The sequence below is a fragment of the Protopterus annectens genome, chromosome 9.part0 (genome assembly GCF_019279795.1).
Source record: "Protopterus annectens isolate FY-2018-M chromosome 9.part0, PAN1.0, whole genome shotgun sequence".
In the NCBI taxonomy this organism is placed as follows: domain Eukaryota; kingdom Metazoa; phylum Chordata; order Ceratodontiformes; family Protopteridae; genus Protopterus; species Protopterus annectens.
In genome coordinates, this window is record NC_056743.1 from 1,877,895,736 (window position 1) to 1,877,918,002 (window position 22,267).

A 22,267-nucleotide genomic window follows, 5' to 3' on the forward strand; every position below is an offset into this window, starting at 1 on the left:
AAAAGGGACAATACTGGACCAGCTCACATACTCCATTAAAGATCAGATTACTTTGCCCCAGAGCAGTGTGGTTTCTCAGAGGATAAGATTGTTATGTGACAGTGTCAGGGTATGGGTTCAGTCCTAATATTAATTCTCTGTCTGACAGTACATATTCCACCGTTGTCTATGCATTTAAACCATGTTCAGCATGCTTTTTGCATCTATGTTCTGTTAGTCACATTCCTTAAGACATAAAGGATTAGGGAATGCTCTACCTTGAGTCCACACATGGGGGATATCAGTCTTCATAGCAAACACTAGAGATGAACTCTCATAACTCAGGGGTGTAGATGGACCAGCAATTTAAGTGCTGGGATTAGGAAGAACTAAGGAGTCTTTGTCCTAGGACTCCATTTCATCAAAGACTGGTCCTGCATGTAATTACAATCATGCATTACATCATTGCTAACAAACATTTTCCTGAACATCACTTTTCTCTGTCTAGTTTTGACTCTATCCATGGTAAGTACACCCTTTTTAATCCTCAGATCATTACTGAAGTTTATTGTCTTGCTTATTGAGAGTTGATAATTGGTTTCTTAAGATAAATATTTTACAGGCAAGTTTTGACTGCATTCTAGAACTGATAAATGTTTATTTCTTTCAGGAACTTATGGAGAGAATATATACCAGACCCCAAATGTTTCTGGCACAGAAGGGGGAACTGTCACAATGAACTGCAGTTTGTTCAATGAATCCTTAGGACCTGTTAAGTGGTACAAGGGAAAAAATCTGCAGAAGATCATTTACTCACAAGTTGAAAGTGACAAATCTGATACACGAGTAAACAGGACTCCACATAAAGACTTAAAGAGAGAGACTGATTTCACCATCACATTTACTAATATTACCTTAGAGGATGCTGGGACATATTACTGCGTGAAATTTAAATCAAACAAGGACACTGCTGGAGAAGTAGGATCAGGAACCCAACTTTATGTGAACAGTGAGTAAAAATCCTTTAAGGAAGGAATTGTAAAGATTTGGAAATACTTATAGATTTGTGTAAACAACAGTGTTTAACGAACATAACAACTTAACTTTACAGCGTGATTATAAATAGTTGAATGACTATAAAAGTGTGCTAAACATCAATTCATTTTATTTAATATGCTTTTTTATCAGTATATATAAAGAAAAATAAGCCTGTCTTATACAATAGTCAAAAATATCAGATGATGCCATTACAGCCCTACACGGAAGCAAGTTGCCTGACAAGCCTGGGTATCTTTTTATTAACTGTGCAACAGTAAAAGAAAGGGATGTGTCTCAGTGAATAAATTACCAATATTGCCTATTGTTCATTATGAACAAGTCTCACTTAAGATGATGGTGTCACTTCCCAGGTTAACGGATCCCTGCAAAACATAAAAAATAAATAAATGAAAAACAAAATTAAACTACTAGGGAAAATGAACATACCTTGTAACAGTTTAAGATGGCATGTTAATCCTGGGTCTTCATCTCTCATCACTGAAGAAGAATTATTGCCATGCATCAGCTATGAAAATAAGAAATGAAAAACATACTAAATAAAAAACCTGCTAACAACATTATAATCCATGGATTACCATGTATATAAACACCATATATTACGAAGGTGCCCTCCTTCACTCCCTGATTTTTCCAGAACCATTAATCCTTGTAGATCCCTGACATGGACTGCCTTATAAATTGTCTGAAAGGAAAGAGAGAAGAAAAGAAAGAGGAAGAGGGAAAGAACCACAGGTGAAAAAACAAAATGGCAGCACTGTTATGTGACAGCAACTTGTACTTTATCCACAATAGTTGCTATATGGGCCTTCAAGCCCAGCAACAGCTCATGACAGAAGAATCACAAGCCTTTATTATAAATCATGTATTAATTTCACTTAACAGAGCCTGAGAGTCTAATACATTCTGTCTCACTGACAAGTGGGCTTGAGTAGCCCACATACTGTACAGAACCTCTGCTTGCCAGGCTGCAAGGGAGGATAGACTTTCTGCCACCAGCATTTTAGAATGACCAAATAAGCAGAAATTATAAACATTAGCAAATGTTTATGTATAAAACAGCCAATTTGATAACATGTTTAATACACAGAATTTCAGTAGATTGCAAAGTTATATAGTTTCCCATGATGGTTGCAGCTTCCAACACTTCCCAATCATATGGTACAGGCCAACCTTTTAAAACAGACCTGTCACACCTGAGACACAAACTGTAGGGCAACTGCTAAAATCTGACAACTCTGGCAACCAGTCATTAAACACATCTACTGGGGTTCAATACAGAAGAAATAGGGGATTATGATCAGGTCTTCGATCATAACTGGGTTATTATATGTTCGAGACATGGATGCCACAAAACTCACCTCAAGAGCGAAGCTTGAAAGGTGAATCTTAGTATCCATGTCAAGAACACATAATAATACATTAGAGAAAGGTATGTATCCTAGAGACTACCCTGTCTCTGGAACAGATGCCCCATCCATGTGAAGCAGAGGTCCTTCCTAGCCTAATTCAAGTGTAACTTGGACAATTGGATGGAGAACAGGAAATCCATCCCTGGTTTGGCACCTATGTCTCTAATGGAAACAGGTAGCCTGTAAATGGTTCATCTCCCAGGCCCCTGCTCGCAAATGTTTCATCTCCCATACCTTGCTTGCACTTATCAAGGGTACCAGAACTTGTCAGAGATTTGGGATGCTTGGCTAGTCTTAAAAAGGGCCTTGTGGTCATTAGCCTGGTAAATACCTATGAATCTATGATCAGAAATCCGACCGTAATTCTTTCTTGAGAATTATTTGCTCTATGTAGCACTAATTGCACAAAACTAAAATAAAAAAAAAGATGTCTTGTACCAGTAAACCATAGGAAAAATGGTTGCTGTCATGTAGTCCCTATGCAGGGGAAGCAGTTTTAATCAAAACAATGGCTGTGACATAGCTGATAGGAAGCAGAAGAGTGACTTTGGAGTGATTAAGTATCACTTTTCTGCTTTTCTTGCTGTCTTAACTAATTCTGCCTAAAACGCCATTTTTTTAGCGAATCTGTGATTTAAAAAGTTTGTTATTGCTACATATTGTACTTATTTGCTGCCTGCACTTGAATTAAGTCATTTTTGTGTTTAAATAATCTGTTTAACTGTTGTAGGCTACACACTAAAATGTGATAGCCTTTTCTGTGCATTTAAAGTGTTGTTTAGATTGTATCTACTCTATTTTCTGAAAAAAATATATACTTGTTACCTGCCTTTCTGAACTAGTATAGTCCACTTTCAGGTTATTGCTGAATCCAGGGCTGAGTTACAAGTTTCTGTGTTGCCCATATCTTACTTGGATAGAAGGAAGTTTCTCTGTTCACCTGTGAGAGAGTGGAGCTTTGAGCAGCCTATCTGTCCCTGGAGGAGTGGTTTCATCCCAGAAGTTAGTAGTTTATCAGCCATTTTGGGTTAATTTCTATCTCTTTCACTTCCCTGCTATAAAAACCACATTTGTGCGGTTTTGTGCACAGAGCAGCACCATTTAGCTAGAGTTGAACTATTCTCGGCTCCATGAAGTCTACTCTTCAATTTTTCCCTTGGAACTAGACAAACCTTCAACTTTAGCACTCAAACCATTCATTTCACAGTCAAGCACTTGCTTAAAACTCAGAGCAAGCACTAATTAACCCTAGCACTAGACCCCCTATACTGTCCAGAAGGACAAGGCTCTCTATTCGTCCCCACCAGCCAATCAGAAAAACAGCTTACTCTACCTATTCAGGCATGTCCAAAGGGCAGTTTCCGGTGTGCTCTCCAGTCCAACTGGTGAATCTGGGCATTTTGAGGCAATGTTACAACTGCCTCATTTACACAGAAAGCCCTCTCCTCCTACCACCAAACACTAATATATGCAAGAGATGCAATTATACAGCCAAACTGTAGGCACAACTCTCTCAACCCAAGACTGGAACTGACAGTCAAGAGGAGAAGGGTAATACTTGCAACACACCACCAGTCTCACATAGACCTAATAAACCAACACCGTCAAATAACACACATGAATACATGAAAACATACTTGGGGGCTCTAAATAAAAATCTGCAAAAGCAACAGAGACCTCCAAAGCAGACATCCAAGCAACCTCCACACCTCATCACCAACCATGAAACACATACTTCACATAATCAGTGAGCCACGCAATCACAGCTGTTAACACAAAATAACATACCCATCACACTAGTAATAGGCGACTCTATAGTCAGGCATACTGATGTCCCACTAACTAGGCCGGACAAGGAGAAGGTTACAGTTAACTGCCTGTCAGGTGCAAGGATCCGACACATAACACAAGCACTCAGGTCACTCCAGAACAAGTACAAATACAACTCTGTCATTGTCCATGTTGGTGGAAATTACCTGAGATGTACCTCCCTCTACTACATGAAAAGAGACATGGAAGAGCTCTCTGATCATGTAGCCCAGGCCGATATGACCCTGACCCTGAGTAGCATCCTGCCCTCACCAAGAATGATGCCACAGTATAAAGATAAAATGATCAATTTCAACAAATGGGCTAAGTTTCTGGTGTCATTCTAATGGGATCCAGTATCTGTCCACCTGGGATGACATGCACGACAAGCCACGTTGCTTCGCAAGAGATGGCTTGCACCTGTCACTTTCAAATACTGGCCAAGGCTCTTGCTACCCCCATAGTGCCTTTTTTAGACAAGGTTCAAAAGACAAACCCACCACCATAAATAGCACAAGTAACCAAAACCTGAGGGTAATGGTACTCAATGCCAGAAGTCTAAACCTCAAAATGCACACACTCGAGGCACTCCTCAATATGGAGAACATCGACATCTGTGCAGTAACAGAAACCTGGTTTAAGGCTTCTGAGAGCACCCCAGCACCACTAGGCTATAACTCATACCATACCTTTTGGCCACAGAACCAGGACTGCAACACAAAAGGCAGGGGTGTATCCATATTCATCAAGGATACCCACACCTCTAGGTTAGTGGCACAGCACAATGCATCAGAGATCATCCATGTGCAACTAACAATGGGCAAAACTACAATTCAAATTGTAGCTTGCTACAGATCACCCACCATGACCTGGGACCCCCATTCCGCATTTCTGGAGACACTGGGAAATATGAAGGTCCTACCAAACACCTTAATACTGGGTGATTTCAATTACCCAAACATAAACTGGGAGAACTACTCAAGTACTAACTCCCTTGCCCAACGCTTCCTAGAATTTATAAACTCAAATGGCCTGGATCAACTGGTCAACACCCCCACCAGAGGGAACAACATATTGGACCTGGTCATCACCAACATGGGCGACCAGTGTTCCACACCGGAGGTCAACCCCTCACTGGTTAGATCAGACCATAGACTAATCACTCTGGATATCCACATTCTGCCCCCACCCCCAATCAAGGAAACCACCATGAAAAACTTTTCAAAAGCAAACTTCACATTACTTAAGACCGAGGTGGAAAGGTTCACAGCCCCCATGCTAAAGGGCAATGCTGTCCAAGCTGCTGAAACCTTTACAAAGGCACTCTATGAGCATCTGCAGGAATGCATGGATTGTGCTATCCCAAATAAAACCAAGACTCACTCCTCCAAGAAAAGGAAACCAGTCTGGTGGACCCCTGCCATAAACAAGCTATACAACAGAAGGAGGAAACTAGTACAGAAACGAGTAAATTCCCAAGAAGGAAAGACATCCCTGATCAGTATCAGCAAAAAACTACGATCCCTCATTATATCACCCAAGGCTAGTTTCGAAAGAAAAATTGCCAATGACTCCAAAGATAACCACAAAGCATTCTTTAGCTATGTCAAAAACCTAAGTGGAAACTCTCAGATCTGCTCTGAGTTAGTGCAGAATGGCACAAAATACACTGAACCGACTGATATTGCAAACATTCTGGCAGACAGGTTTAGTGCAAACTTCACCCCCATCTCACCCCCTAAAGGGCCCATAAGCATATGAGAAGAATGTAGGGCCCCGTCAATCACTGATGCAAAGGTTAAAACAGCCCTATCCAAAGCCAAAAACACAGCTTCAATGGGACCGGATGAGGTCCCAGGCTGTGTCTTACAAGAGCTCCAAAATGAACTAACCCCTCACCTAAACACACTGTTCAAACTCAGCCTCCCTACAGGCTATGTACCCATAGAGTTGCACACAGCAACAGTTATGCCTCTCCACAAAGGTGGAGCCACAACAGACCCCGGGAACTATCACCCTAATAGCCTGACTAGCCTGGTCTGCAAGGCTATGGAACACATCATCATGGAACTCATTAACAGAACCATTGGGAACCTCCAAACCTTGGACTCTACCCAGTTTGGTTTTGTTAAGGGCAGATCATGCCTCCTAAGCCTGGTGAACTTCTTTGAGATGGTTACCAAGGCATTAGATGAGGGAAAGAAGGTCCACACAGCCTATCTAGACCTCGCAAAGGCTTTTGACACCATTCTCCATTCTAGTATTATAGACAAGCTCACCAGCTTGAATGTAAATCCCTACATCACGAGATGGGTTGCCAACTGGCTCATGGATAGAACCCACATGGTGAGAGTTGCAGGCTCTAAGTCTGACTCTTAACCGGTTACAAGTGGCATCCCCCAGGGCTCAGTCCTAGGATCCTAGGACCCCTCCTGTTCGGTATATACTTCTCAGAGGTACAGGCAAGCATAGGAGGACTATGGCTGACCAAGTTCGCAGATGACTGCAAACTAGGGGCCATACCTGATTCTCCTGCTGATGCAGACACCCTTCAGATGAGTCTCACTGAGACAGATACCTGGTGTCAAAATCATGGCCTCAAGCTAAATGCCAAAAAGTGCATAGTCATCCACTTTGGAAAAAAACAAAATACTTGCAAACTACCACACAGGTGGTAGTCCCCTAAATACAGAAAATGTAATAAGGGATCTGGAGACCCAAGTAGATAGTAATCTCTCCTTTGATAATCATATTGCCAACTGAGGCAAAGCTCTCTCAACCCAAGACTGGAACTGACAGTCAAGAGGAGAAGGGTAATACTTGCAACACACCACCAGTCTCACATAGACCTAATAAACCAACACCGGCAAATAACAAACATGAATACATGAAAACATACTCAGAGGCCCTAAATAAAAATCTGCAAAAGCAACAGAGACCTCCAAAGCAGACATCCAAGCAACCTCCACACCCCATCACCAACCATGGAACACATACTTCACATAATCAGTGTGCCACGCAATCACAGCCCTTAACACAAAATAACATACCCATCACACTAGTAATAGGCGACTCTATAGTCTGGCATACTGATGTCCCACTAACTAGGCTGGACAAGGAGAAGGTTACAGTTAACTGCCTGTCAGGTGCCAGGATCCAACACATAACACAAGCACTCAGGTCACTCCAGAACAAGTACAAATACAACTCTGTCATTGTCCATGTTGGTGTAAATGACCTGAGATGTACCTCCCTGGACTACATGAAAAGAGACATGGAAGAGCTCTCTGATCATGTAGCCCAGGCCGATATGACCCTGACCCTGAGTAGCATCCTGCCCTCACCAAGAAAGATGCCACAGTATAAAGATAAAATGATCAATTTCAACAAATGGGCTAAGTTTCTGGTGTCATTCTAAGGGGATCCAGTATCTGTCCGTCTGGGATGACATGCACGACAAGCCACGTTGCTTTGCAAGAGATGGCTTGCACCTGTCACCCTTAGGCTTTCGAATACTGGCCAAGGTTCTTGCTACCCCCATAGTGCCTTTTTTAGACAAGGTTCAAAAGACAAACCCACCACCATAAATAGCACAAGTAACCAAAAACTGAGGGTAATGTTACTCAATGCCAGAAGTCTAAACCTCAAAATGCACACACTCGAGGCACTCCTCAGTATGGAGAACATCGACATCTGTGCAGTAACAAAAACCTGGTTTAAGGCTTCTGAGAGCACTCCAGCACTACTAGGCTATAACTCATACCATACCTTTCGGCCACAGAACCAGGACCGCAACACAAAAGACGGGGGTGTATCCATATTCATCAAGGATACCCACACCTCCAGGTTAGTGGCACAGCACAATGCATCAGAGATCATCCATGTGCAACTAACAATGGGCAAAACTACAATTCAAATTGTAGCTTGCTACAGATCATCCACCATGGCCTGGGACCCCCATTCCGCATTTCTGGAGACACTGGGAAATATGAAGGTCCTACCAAACACCTTAATACTGGGTGATTTCAATTACCCAAACATAAACTGGGAGAACTACTCAAGTACCAACTCCCTTGCGCAATGCTTCCTAGAATTTATAAACTCAAATGGCCTGGATCAACTAGTCAACACCCCCACCCGAGGGAACAACATATTGGACATGGTCATCACCAACATGGGCGACCAGTGTTCTGTTACTAGTTAGATCAGACCATAGACTAATCACTCTGGATATCCACATTCCGCCCCCACCCCCAATCAAGGAAACCACCATGAAAAACTTTTCAAAAGCAAACTTCACATTACTTAAGACCGAGGTGGAAAGGTTTACAGCCCCCATGCTAAAGGGCAATGCTGTCCAAGCTGTTGAAACCTTTACAAAGGCACTCTATGAGCATCTGCAGGAATGCATGGATTGTGCTATCCCAAGTAAAACCAAGACTCACTCCTCCAAGAAAAAGAAACCAGTCTGGTGGACCCCTGCCATAAACAAGCTATACAACAGAAGGGGAAAACTAGTACAGAAAAGAGTAAATTCCCAAGAAGGAAAGACATCCCTGATCAGTATTAGCAAGAAACTACGATCCCTCATTAAATCACCCAAGGCTAGTTTCGAAAGAAAAATTGCCAATGACTCCAAAGATAACCACAAAGCGTTCTTTAGATATCTCAAAAACCTAAGTGGAAACTCTTAGATCTGCTCTGAGTTAGTGCAGAATGGCACAAAATACAGTGAACCGACTGATATTGCAAAAATTCTGGCAGACAGGTTTAGTGCAAACTTCACCCCCCTCTCACCCCCTAAAGGACCCATAAGCATATGAGAAGAATGTAGGGCCCCATCAATCACCGATGTACAGGTTAAAACAGCCCTATCCAAAGCCAAAAACACAGCTTCAATGGGACCGGACGGGGTCCCAGGCTGTGTCTTACAAGAGCTCCAAAATGAACTAACCCCTCACCTAAACACACTGTTCAAACTCAGCCTCTCTACAGGCTATGTACCCATAGAGTGGCGCACAACAACAGTTATGCCTCTCCACAAAGGGAGAGCCACAACAGACCCCGGGAACTATCACCCTATAAGCCTGACTAGCCTGGTCTGCAAGGCTATGGAACGCATCATCATGGAACTCATTAACAGAGACATTGGGAACCTCCAAACCTTGGACCCTACCCAGTTTGGTTTTGTTAAGGGCAGATCATGCCTCCTATGCCTGGTGAACTTCTTTGAAATGGTTACCAAGGCATTAGATGAGGGAAAGGAGGTCCACACAGCCTATCTAGACCTCGCAAAGGCTTTCAACACCATTCCCCATTCTAGTATTATAGACAAGCTCACCAGCTTGAACGTAAACCCCTACATCACTAGATGGGTTGCCAAATGGCTCATGGATAGAACCCACATGGTGAGAGTTGCAGGCTCTACGTCCGACTCTTAACCGGTTATAAGTGGCATCCCCCAGGGCTCAGTCCTAGGATCCTAGGACCCCTCCTATTCGGTATATACTTCTCAGAGATTCAGGCAAGCATAGGAGGACTATGGCTGACCAAGTTCACAGACGACTGCAAACTAGGGGCCATAACTGATTCTCCAGCTGATACAGACACCCTTCAGATGGGTCTCACTGAGACAGATACCTGGTGTCAAAATCATGGCCTCAAGCTAAATGCCAAAAAGTGCATAGTCATCCCCTTTGGAAAAAACAAAATACTTGCAAACTACCACATAGGTGGTAGTCCCCTAAATACAGAAAATGTAATAAGGGATCTGGGGACCCAAGTAGATCGCAATCTCTCCTTTGATAATCATATTGCCAATGTGGTTAGAAAATCCTTCTATGTGGCCCACCTAATCACAAAATGGTTCTCATCCAGAACAAAAAAGAGGTTATTGTGCCTCTCTACTCATCACTCATTAGACCCATCATAGAATACAACACTCCATTTGGGATGTACCTTACAAGACACCTGCAACAGCTGGAAAGGCCACAAAAGTACCTCACCAAGAGGATTACTGGCCTCAAACAGATGCCCTATGCAGCCCAACTCAATAAACTCTAGCTGTACTCAGTTGCATACCGCTTACTCAGAGGTGATCTCTGCCTGACATACAAGGCCATGTCTAACCCAGAATTGATGGACATGCTCCACCTAAAAAAAAACAAATCCCAGAGAGCCACATGATCTAGAGATATAAACCTCACCACAACGATAAATAGGACATGCTGGAGGGATAGATTCCTATCCCAGAGACTCCACATGCTTTGGAACAGGATTCCAATATACATCAGGCAGAGCCCCTCACTAACACTCTTCAAGAGAAACCTTGACGGGTGGATGGGAAACAGAAAATTTACCCCGGGGATCACTGCACTGGCTCTGCCGGACAGTGGCTCAGGGAACTAATGGCTCTGCTGGACAGTGGCACAGGGAACTGATGGCTCTGCTGGACAGAGGCACAGGGAACTAATCTAAGGGGGTGGTGAAAGCCAATGCATTCTGGCTAGGCTTATAAATGCCCTTGGGCAGATATCCTAGTACTTACCTATGAACCTATGAAACTAAGCATCATTTTACTTGTTAAGGTCAGGTCTCTCACTGGGTTCACTACATATGATCGAAAACCCACAATCCCGATGCCCAGAATACCGAGCCCACAAGACCGATAACCCATAATCACGAAAGTATACATTACCGACGCTCAGAATACCGTCTGCCCAAAATCTGGAAAACACAGATCCAGAGACTGTAATGTGCTACAATACAGACAAACCAACACCAAAACCAAATACTATGTGCAGAATCTCACCCGACCGTGAAACAGTAAAAAATGCATCAATGTCCATGAGGCAGAGGCCATTGCAATACCTGCACACCATCATAGCAAAGGAAAACACTTGTCCTTTACACCAGGAATGTATCACTTGCAAGCAAGTCCCTCCACAATCCCGAACGTACAACACACATACAACACACACATACACATTCACACAACGTCCCCCCACAAGCAAACATATAATCCTACACTACAGATAAGCAGGGGGTAAGCCCTCCCTGTATCCCCCATGTGGGAGGCTATGTCCCCCACACCCCCCTACTTAAATATACTAACCCCGAGATCACAAAAACAGGCACACAAGGGAAACTCACACCCACACATTTTACAGTTCCTCAAACACACACATCACAGTCATAACACACACTGACACACACTAAAGCCCCTAACCAACACACTTACACATAGATACTTACCTTAACTTCTGCCTATCCATCAAACACCGCAACACCAGAAGCGCTACTTCAATATCTCCGAACATTGAGATTTTGAATTTTGCGCTTCTGGTCTTTCGGTATTTAGGGGTTTCGGCTATATAGTCTTGAGATTTTGAAATTTGATATTTCAAACTTTCAAGATTATGTAGTGAACCCCTCTCACTAGAGTACTACTGAACTAGGATGTAATTTAACTGTTATGAAGCATAATCGTGGTTCTCCATTTATTACATTACAGTTAAGGCCAATTCACCCATGTAGTACCTGTATGGAAATGTTGTCTACAGCTCTGTTGACACATCAACCACCCTGCCTTCCACCAATAGGTCTTTACCTTTATATGCAACTGAGTTTTGTCCAATGTACTGGAACCTTTTACACCAAAAATATTGAGGATTTATATAACACTGGTTGCAGTATGTTACTATTAAAGGGAAACTCTACAAATTTACTGCATCTCCCTCCCTCAAATTGAGATCTAAACACTACTATTTGACCTCCCACTTTGTGACATCATTGTTGGTAAATTTTACAGTCCCATCCACAATATCATGTTTCTTTTAAAGTCTTCATGAATCCCTATCCTGGTCACATTTACTTTCTCCAGGAATAAAGACTCTTGTTTAGAGTTCTGGCAGTCACTACTTAGCCACACATAGCATATCGTCAATGCTGGAAGATCTACATTTAGTTATTCATAAATTTATATTAATTTTGTCTGTTAATAACTTATGCCATTGCAATGGTATATCTTTTAGTAAGAGTGCTGATGAACAACTGGAGGTGTCCTGTAGTATCACTGCAGTGCATTTTGGCATGCTGATTTTTTATCAATGTTATTACTTATTTTTGTTTATTTATTTGTTTATTTGCTTTTTTAAATATTTTTAGCTCTGATTGCATTTATGCTCAGTTATTATCACATACTGACATTTAGAAAGAAAAGCTGTTTTTTAAATGTTGGTATATAAAAACCATGTTTGCTTATAAAAACAGCTGAATGTGGTATCCAGGTTTATTATTTTTCACCATACTGCTCATAGCAATTATAATTTCTTCTTTGCAGCATTCTTTAAGAGCCCTTCTGCTTTGCAGTGTGATTCCAGCAGCAATGGCTCTTTTTTTCTTTATTACTTTATTACTATTTCATAGTATTTCATAATACTGTAGCCAAAGGTATGCAGGTTTTCATTTTTTACCCAAGTTCTACATTATTTATTGTTGCTGAACTACAAGACATTAATGTATGTTCCATCATATTATATTCTACATAGTAAATGAAAGGATGCTAATATTTTTTATTCTTCAAACTGCACTGTCACCACTGCTATTTTGTGCCTGTATGTTATATTTGACAGTCTGATGAATTCTTGTTGAGTTCTTGTTGAGTTGTTACAGCTTTTGTCAGTGGATATTATGTAACTATCCGGAGTGGTGTATCCTTAACATGCTGCTTCATCTCTTCCAGCTTGTGTTCTATAAAGTAGCTACATGCAATAATCGATACACTCGTTAAAAAGAATGAGTGACTCTACTTACTGGCCTTTTGCTTTGGCCAGCTTTTAAGGAAAAAAATGCATTTTGTCATTATCAGATATCTGAGGTGTACACAGTATCAGGCTGTAATTGGTGTGGACTTGAGTGAATGCAAGTGTAATTGTACCATCTTACTCATCATCACCTTACTTATGAGTGCTAACCTTAACCCTGGCCCTGCCCCTAACCCCAATCACAAACTTTATCTTAGAAAACCCTTTCCCATATGGTATCACTACAGAAGACACTTTCATACACTTCCCAGACATAATCACAGATGTACAACACTAAAATGACCTTTACCTACTCAATACTCTAACCCTTATCTACCTATCTATTGATCTATTCATCTATCTTCTATCTATCTGTCTGTCTATCTATTTCTCTGTCTGTCTTTGTATCTATCCATCCATCTATCTACATCTATGCGTTGTAGGCTACCCATCAATATACAATTAAAACAAACTCTCCCCTTCAAAATTAAATAAATCAAAAGACGAAGCTCTAGAAAACTGGCCTGAATCACTGTTTTACTGTTTTATGCAGGAGGCTACCCCTCTGCATCCTCCAAACCCCTGCTACCTTAAATAAAAATGAAAAGATCACAGAATACCGAAGAAAATGCAAAACTAACATACCCTGGTATTATGTGATATCGTACCTAACAATACAGTCATTGGACTTATCCTGGAATTATGTGATGTTGTCACTAACAACATAGTCATTGACCTTATCCTGGAATAATGTGATGTTGTCACTAGCAGCAGTCATTGGCCTTATCCTGGAATCATGTGATCTCATCACTAATGACACAGTCATTGACCTTATCCGGGTATCATGTGATCTTGTCACTAATAACACAGTCACTGACCTTACTGTGGTATTTTATTTATTATTTTGTTTTATTTTACATTTGCTTACTAGGAAAGTCCTACTGGACGAAATAGTCAATTTTCAGTGGAGGCCCAGGGAGGAAAGCTCCACAAATACTACAGATAAATAAAGAGAATACTTCTATGAACAAGAATACATCACAGTCAGAACGATGGGAGGATAATCTCCTCTTAAGACTATAGTACTGGAAGTACTTACATTATTATGTCAAGTGCAAGCTTCTTTTAATACAATAAAAACCAAAGTAGCTGATAACTAACATGGAATAATATAACTTTGTTGACGAAACAGAGTATTTCACATGTTTTTTTTATAGTCCCTGAGTATCAGGGACTACTTTTCAAGGTTGATGAATCCAAGTTTAACAGGGAGGTAACCAAGTCAACTGCATGTACAGATTAAATAATAACTATTGAAAAAAATAACAGCACTTAGAAAAGTGAGTCAAAAAGTGGGTAGATGTATATTACTTCCCTGCCTTTTTATGTTAGTGATATCCTGTGTCAGAACAGGAGCATATCCAAGAACAAAATAAATGGGTTTTGAGGAGTTCTTTGAAGTTTGGTTTACAGGCTGTGGACCTTATGTTTAGGGGCAAGGAATTCCAGGTTTTTGCAATGCAATTAGAGTAAAGGGAGTACCCAGCAGAGTTCTTACTTCTGGTTATGTTTATTAGCGCTTTGTTACTGGAATGAAGCAAACAGTTATCTGAGTAATAATTTAGTAGGTCTTTGAGGGATGGAGATTTCTTTCTGGTTGGTAGAGAATTTGATGGGTCATTGTTAAGGACAACAATGGGATTCTGTTATTAATTGCTCAACTTCTCTGTCCTTTTTCTCCCTATTTATTGCCCCTGCTATAAATAAACATTAATACAGTATTTAAAATATTTTAACTTGACTGTTTTTCTCCACTAGAACAGTACCTTACTGCACTGAGGTTGTTTTACTTTAAAAATAACATTTATCCTACCCTGGAAAGCTTGCTGCAGTCTCCAATTCATTGATTTCACCAAGGCCACTAAATACAGGTAGTTTTCTGGCTAAGCCCCCCCAAACTGACATCATCATGACAGTTGTAAAAACCCACCAATGCTGTGATGTCACAGCTCCCAGGTCCTTCCCCTACTGATACAGAAAGTAAAGGCTAGAACAAGAAAACAGTACACAAGTCAAGTCTCCTGCTGTAAGCTGTTAATCACACCAGGTTTCAGATAAAATTATCCTTAGCAATTTGATAGCTAGGGAAGTTAGGTGTGAAGGAGGATGGGAGGTGAGTCAAAATAGTACAATTCAGGCTTCACAAAAGACTGCAGTTTAGCCATTCTAAAAAAAAGTAGAAGTAAAAAGCATTTTAGAAGTCTGTTCTGTGGCATTTGCACTGTTTGTGTTTTAAGTAGTTGAGTGGCATGAAAAGTTACTTAAAACTAAATGACTGAAAGAGAGCAGTGTATGCATGTACAATCAATGCAGTGACAGGAGCTTTAGGAAGAAAGAGGCCTGGGTGATGTAATTTTCTACACACAAGCACTGCATTGTGGGATAGCTTGTGGCAGACTAAACAATCAGAATTACTTCAAGTTGCCAGACCCCATGTGGTCAGACTCAGAAATTACATATACGAATATTTAAAAACCTGTAAATAGTCCCAGAGTAGTGATAAAATGTAGGAAACACCAAATCATGAAGAAATAAACCCATTTTTGATTCTGTTGGTGTGGTTCTCCTTTAGTTGATTGAGGAGTAGCAGATTAGGCAACTCTAGCCATGAAAGCTGCATAAGGGCTAGACAGTGATGGGATCTATAAGTTGAGTTAGATGCAAACTTTGCCATTTTATTTTAACAAAAGTTAAGTTTGGCTAAGTCTGATTTGTTTAGGTTAAAAAGTATGGGGGATGCATATAGGAGTGTAGAGACTAGATTCTTGCAATAATGGCATTAGTATTTTTGGATAGGTATTTTTTACTTCTGTATAAAGTTCCAGGCCTTTTGTGAACTTTTTGTATAGTTTGGGGAATGTGTAAGTCAAATTTCATGTTATTGTCTTTAACAACCCAGATAAGTTTTGTTTGTGAGACAGGAGTAATTGCAGTGTTAGTTGAAGTTATTGTAAATGTTGGGATGGGGCCAATGGCTTTTGAGGGATGAAACAGCTCTAAATTAGATTTATTAGGATTGAGTATAAGCTGTGCATTGGACAGCCAAGATTTCACTGCTGTGAAGGACTCCTGAGTTATTTTTTGAAGCTGTTGGAGTGAGGGAGCTGTGCAGATTAAGGTGGAGTCATCGGCATATTGTACTAAGGTGGCAAGTAAGGTGCCATGGTGGCATTATGGAGGCTGTTAGTAAATATGGTGAAGAGAAGAGGCCCCAGGATAGATCTTTGTGGTATCATATGATCTCATTACTAATAGCACAGTCATTGCACTCCTCCCTTGGCATGCATGTTATTCAATCACTTGGATTTGGATAGCATACACTTGATATCAACGCACTCTGATGACAATATATGGAACCGCACACACACACATGTTTATATATATGTGAATGTGGGTGTCTCTCACACTCTCTCTCTCACTATAGATATATATATGTATATATATAAATATATATATATATATATACATATATATGTATATATACATATATATATATATATATATATATATATTTATATATATATATATATATATATATATATATATATATATATATATATATATATATATATATATATATATATATATATATATATATATATATATATATATATATATATATATATATAGCTACTTATTTATTTGTTTATTTAGTTATCACTATTTGACAACATGGTTAGTCCAGGGATCTTCTTTATCAGGTGACCCAACATTTTATTCTTACCGACTAGTGGAAAGTTGTCTGGGGCATCTGATGGGATTTCCTGCAATTTACAATAAGTGCCATGGGATTCCTTAGCTATACCAGACCTCTCTCAAGCTTAGGCATGTGGGACCTGTGTTTAATATTTCATCCAAAAGATAGCATTCCCAGAACTGCTGCATTATAGTAACAGTAATGGAAAATAAATCCAAGAAGCAGTAGTTTTGTATTCATACAAATTAAAGTATACAAGCACATGTGTGTGTATGCGTATGTGTATGTATGTCTATATAAATGAATCTACTTTGTAATCTCAAAATACCTAAATACTAAACTTCAAAATAGTGAGATGAAAATCATGAAAACTTAATTTCTTGAAAGTGTAGAATGCAGAATCTGGGAGTTTTAAAATGTAAGTAAGTCTGCCATGGTGCAGATCTAAATTGGATGGTGTTTCTTTAAGGAGTAATAGTTTGAGGAAAAAATAGCTATGGCAGCCATTACTTTGTGATGCAGAGAAGCTTACGGTAGGTATGGGGTGTTTTAGGGTTTAGAAATGAAAGTATAGCTGTTTTAAGTTGATGGTAAGTGTGCTATGTAAATCAGACTATGCAAGTGACAATATGTGTTTGTTTTTATTGTGACTGGTAATATGTTGAAAAACTACGTTATTTATATTTACAGGGATATTTTTTTTTAAATTAAGAAATGAAATTGTACAGTGCGCAACAATGTTTTTACAGTTTCCTTCATGGAAGTGCGATCTCAGAGTTGATATATTGAATTTACAGGGATTGTGGGGGGCACAGGGGAGCTTGCCATACTGCTTAAAAACAGAGGAGTAGGGTGTTGTTTGTTGGTGTGTTTTTTATTGGTAGAGGGAAGTAAGTTATGTTTGTGTTATGTTTTTTGATGTCTTGAGATTGATCTTGTTAGGTTTCAGGATATAGTTTTTTTGTGATTTTCGTGTTCCTATTTTGAGGTTCGATATTTTGGTATTTCATGAATATATACACATATATAGATATACATATATACACACTCGCACAAACTCTATATATAGATTTTTAAGTAAGGAGGAATGTTGGAGGGGGGAGAGGTATGCTCAATCAGTGCTGACTAGTTAGATTTTAAGTAAGTCTGTGGGTAAACACACACACACAACACACACACACACATATATATGTGTGTGTGTGTGTGTGTGTGTGTGTGTGTGTGTGTGTGTGTGTGTGTGTGTGTGTGTGTGTGTGTGTGTGTGTGTGTGTGTGTGTGTGTATATATATATATATATATATATATATATATATATATATATATATATATATATATATATATTTAGGTTCATAGGTAGGTACTAGGCTATAGGCCCTAGGGCCTTTACAAGCCTAGCCAAAAAGGTACCCTGGCTTTCGTCACCCAAGAAAATTATTCTCCTGTGCCCCTGTCAAGCAAATCCACAGAAGTGATCCTCCTGGTGAATTTCCTATTACCCATGCAATCATCAAGATTTTTTTTGAAGAGTGCTAATGAGGAGCTCTGTTTGACATAGATAGGTAGTCTGCTCCAGAGTATGGGAAGTCTGTGGGACAGAAATCTATCCCTCCAGCATGTTCTGTTTATTGTGGTGACAAGGTTTAGGTCCCTAGAGCGTGTAGTTCGGAAGGATTGGGATTTCTTTAAGTGGAGCATGTCCAACAGCCCTGTGTTTGACATAGCTTTGTATGTTAGGCAGAGATTGTCTCTGAGTAGGCAATATGCGACGGAGTAAAGCTGGAGTTTTTTTAGTCGGTCTCTGTAGGGCATCTGTTTGAGGCCAGTAATCCTCTTTGTGAGGTATTTCTGCGGCTTTTCCAGTTGTTGTAGATGACTTGTGAGGTACATACCAAAAGGGGAATTGTACTCTATAATAGGTCTAATGAGTGATGAGTAAAGGGGAACAATGACCTCTTTTTTTCTGGATGAGAAACCTTTTGTGATGAGGTGTGCCATGTAGAAGGATTTCCTGACCACTGTGGCAATGTGATTATCAAAGGAGAGACTACTGTCCACCTGTGTCCCAAGGTCTCTTATCACACTTTTGGTGGAGAGTGACTATGTGGTAGTTCATGGGTACAGAGTTTTTAACAAAGGGTATGACAATGCATTGAGCTTGAGACTATGGCTTTGACACCAGGCATCTGTCTCAGTGAGGCCCTTTTGTAGGATGTCCACATTGTTAGGAGTTTCAGTTATGGCTCCTAGTTTGCAGTTATCTGCAAATTTAGTTAGCCAAAGACCATCTGTGTTAGCATGTACTTCAGAGAAGTATATACCAAATAGGAGAGGACCCAGAACTGAACCCTGTGGTACTCCACTTGTCGCTGGTCTGAAGTCTGATTTGGAGTCTGCTACTTTCACAGTGTGGGTTCTGTCAGTAAGCCAGTTGACAACCCATCTTGTGACACAGGGATTTATACCTAGTTAAGTGAGTTTATCTATAATTCCAGAGTGGGGGATGGTGTTGAACACCTTGGCAAGATCTAGATAGGCTGTGTGAACCACCTTACCCTCATCTATGGCGTTGTTGACTACTTCAAAGAAGTCTATCAGGTTTAGGAGACATCATCTGCCTTTTACAAACCCAAAATGTGTGGGGTCCAGTGTTTGGAGATCCCCAATGTCGTTGTTTATGAATTCCATAATGATACCTTCCATGGCCTTGCAGACCAGGCTCATCAGGCTAATGGGGCAGTAGTTCCTGGAGTCTGTTGTGACCCCCACCCCTTTGTGGAGTGGGATAACCATTGCGGTGCACCATTCAATGGGCACAAAGCCTGAGGTGAGGCTATGATTGAACATGGTACTTAGGTGGGGTGCCAGTTCATTCTGTAGCTCGTGTGGAAGGTAGCCTGGGATGTTGTCAGGTCCCATGGATGCTGTGTTCTTGGCTTTGGAGACTGAAGTTTTTACCTGTGCAGCCGTGATTACAGGAACTTTGCATTCTTCTGGTATAAAGATGGGCCCTTTAGGGGGTGAGGGGGGGTAAAGTTAGCACTGAACCTATCTGCCAGGATGTTGGCAATATCAGTTGGTTCTGTATATTTAGTGTCATTGCGCTGTAACTCAGAGCAGATCTGAGTGTTGCCATTGAGATTCTTGACATAGCTATAGAATGCTTTGTGATTGTCTTTAGAATCAGTGGCGATTTTATTTTCATAACTAGCTTTGGAGGATTTTATGAGGGATTTCAGCTTTTTACTGAGGCTGACCAGGGAGTTTCTCCAATCATGGAATTTTACTCTTTTTTGCAACAGTTTCTTTCTTCTGTTGTAGAGTTTGTTTATGGCATAAGACCACCAGATTGGCTTCCTTTTTTTGGAGGATAGCATCATGGTCCTGTTGGGGATAGCACGATCCATGCACTTGTGTAAGTGCTTATAAAGTGCATTTGTGTAGGAGTTAGCAGTCGTGCCTCTATTCTCCGTCTGCATGGGTGTCATGAAGTTTGCCACTTCTGTCTTAAGAAGCGTGAAGTTGGCTTTTGAGAAATTTTTTTTATGTTTGTTTTCCTAATGGGGGGTGGGAGCAGGATGTGGATGTCTAGACACTTTCTTCACCTCCAAAACACTCTTGGCATACTGTTCCGTTAGGATAACCCCTACCCCATTTCTTCTGCCATCCACACCATGATAGAACAATTTGAACCCACCTCCTATACACTTGGACTTACTTCCCTTCCATCTGGTCTCTTGCACGCACAATATATCAACCTTCCTTCTCTCCATCATATCAGCTAGCTCTCTCCCTATACCAGTCATACTGCCAACATTCAAAGTTCCTACCCTCAGTACTACACTCCTAACCTTCCTCCTCTCTTCCTGCCTTGGGGCATGCCTTCCCCCTCCTCTTCTTCTTCAGCCAACAGTAGCCCAATGTCTGCCAGCACCCTGTTGGCTAACAGTACTGGTGGCGGTCATTGTTAACCCGGCCCTCGACTGATCCGGTATGTAATTATGAAAAGTTCTCCACATCAGTAATTTTTGGCAGAGGTTTTACGCCGGATGCCCTTCCTGACGCAACCCTCCCCATTTATCTGGGCTTGGGACTGGCACAAAGAAATGCACTGGCTTGTGCATCCCCAGTGGCTGGGTTATATATATATATATATATATATTTATTTTACATTTGTTGACCGGGAGTGTCTGACTGATCAAAAAGGTCCTTTTCAGTGGAGGCTCAGGGAGAAAAGCTCCAGACACATGTATAGGACAATTACAATAGCAATTAGACACTCAGTATTAGAAAAAAGAATAATATAATAATTATTTAGGTATACAATCATCATTACAATAGTTATCAAGTAATATAATATATAAGCAAGCCGGATGAACAGCAAAAAGCATGAGGTGTAAGACATAGGAATATGCTAATTAGAAGTCATTAAGGCAGCATACAGCTTAGTAAAGGGTCTGACTGATAGTTAAAGGAGTAGGTTGAGTAAGCATCTGGGTTGGTTACTTTCAAACTAAGAAGGGAGGATTTTGGTTAGGGAATGTGTGAGCAGAGGCAAGTCCAGTGTTTTTTAAATTAATCTTTGGTGGCTATTTTAAATTGTTTGGAGTTTGTCAGATTTCTTATTTCTAGAGGGAGTTTGTTCCATGCAATAGAAGGGTGGTAACTATATAGGTTGCTGCCAGTTTTGGTTTTTGGTTTGTGACCCTTTAGTAAGTCTTGGGTTGCACTTCTGAGATGTCTGGTAGGAGAGTAATGTGAGATGAGAGATGATAGAGCTGGGCTGTAAGACGGTTGATATAGAATGGAGTGGATCATTTGTAATTGAGTTTTGATAAGCTGGTGAGGAAGTTCAATCCAGTTTTGGAATTTGAGGGTGAGGCAGTGATGAGATTTATGAGTGTTGGGCTGTGAATCTGGATACCTTGTGACAGGTTGTTTCAAGTTTGGTAAGTAGAGATGAGTTCTGATTAGTAAGTATTTGAGAGCAGTAAGTTAGACAAGGGAGAAGATAGGCATGGGTTAGAGTATGCCTAGCGTCAGTGGTGAGGAATCTGCTATTTCTGTGTAGAAATCCTAGCTTCTGATGGGTTTTCTTGATACAATTGTTATGTAGATCAAATTATTTGGTCATCTATGGAGATGCCGAGTAGTTTTGTGTTGGTATCAACATCAATAGGAGTATTGTTTAAGGATGCTATGGAAAAGGAAGATTTGATGTGGTTAACAGATTTATGGAGAAAGAGAAACAATTTTGTTTTTTTAGGGTTGAGGATAAGCTGGTGTTTTTTGAGCCAAGTCTCAGCAGAGGTGAAGGATGTCTTGGTAGTTGATAGGAGTTCAGAGGGAGAACTTGCAATAGTGATGACTGTAGAGTCATCTGCATATTGGACTATGGTGGACTGAGGACAGGAGCAGTAGAGTGAGTTGGTGAAGATATTAAAAAGGAGAGG

General features: G+C 40.5%; 1 protein-coding gene across 1 annotated transcript in view; it reads left to right on the plus strand.

Moving 5' to 3' along the window:
* The first annotated feature begins 431 nt into the window (after nt 1-431).
* The window catches only part of LOC122810817 (tyrosine-protein phosphatase non-receptor type substrate 1-like), a 157,620-nt gene continuing 135,784 nt past the window's right edge, over nt 432-22,267 (plus strand). Inside the window, exons 1-2 of the mRNA XM_044082376.1 lie at nt 432-504; nt 650-988. Of these exons, the coding sequence (XP_043938311.1) occupies nt 432-504; nt 650-988 (412 nt within the window). The remainder of the gene's footprint in view (nt 505-649; nt 989-22,267) is intronic.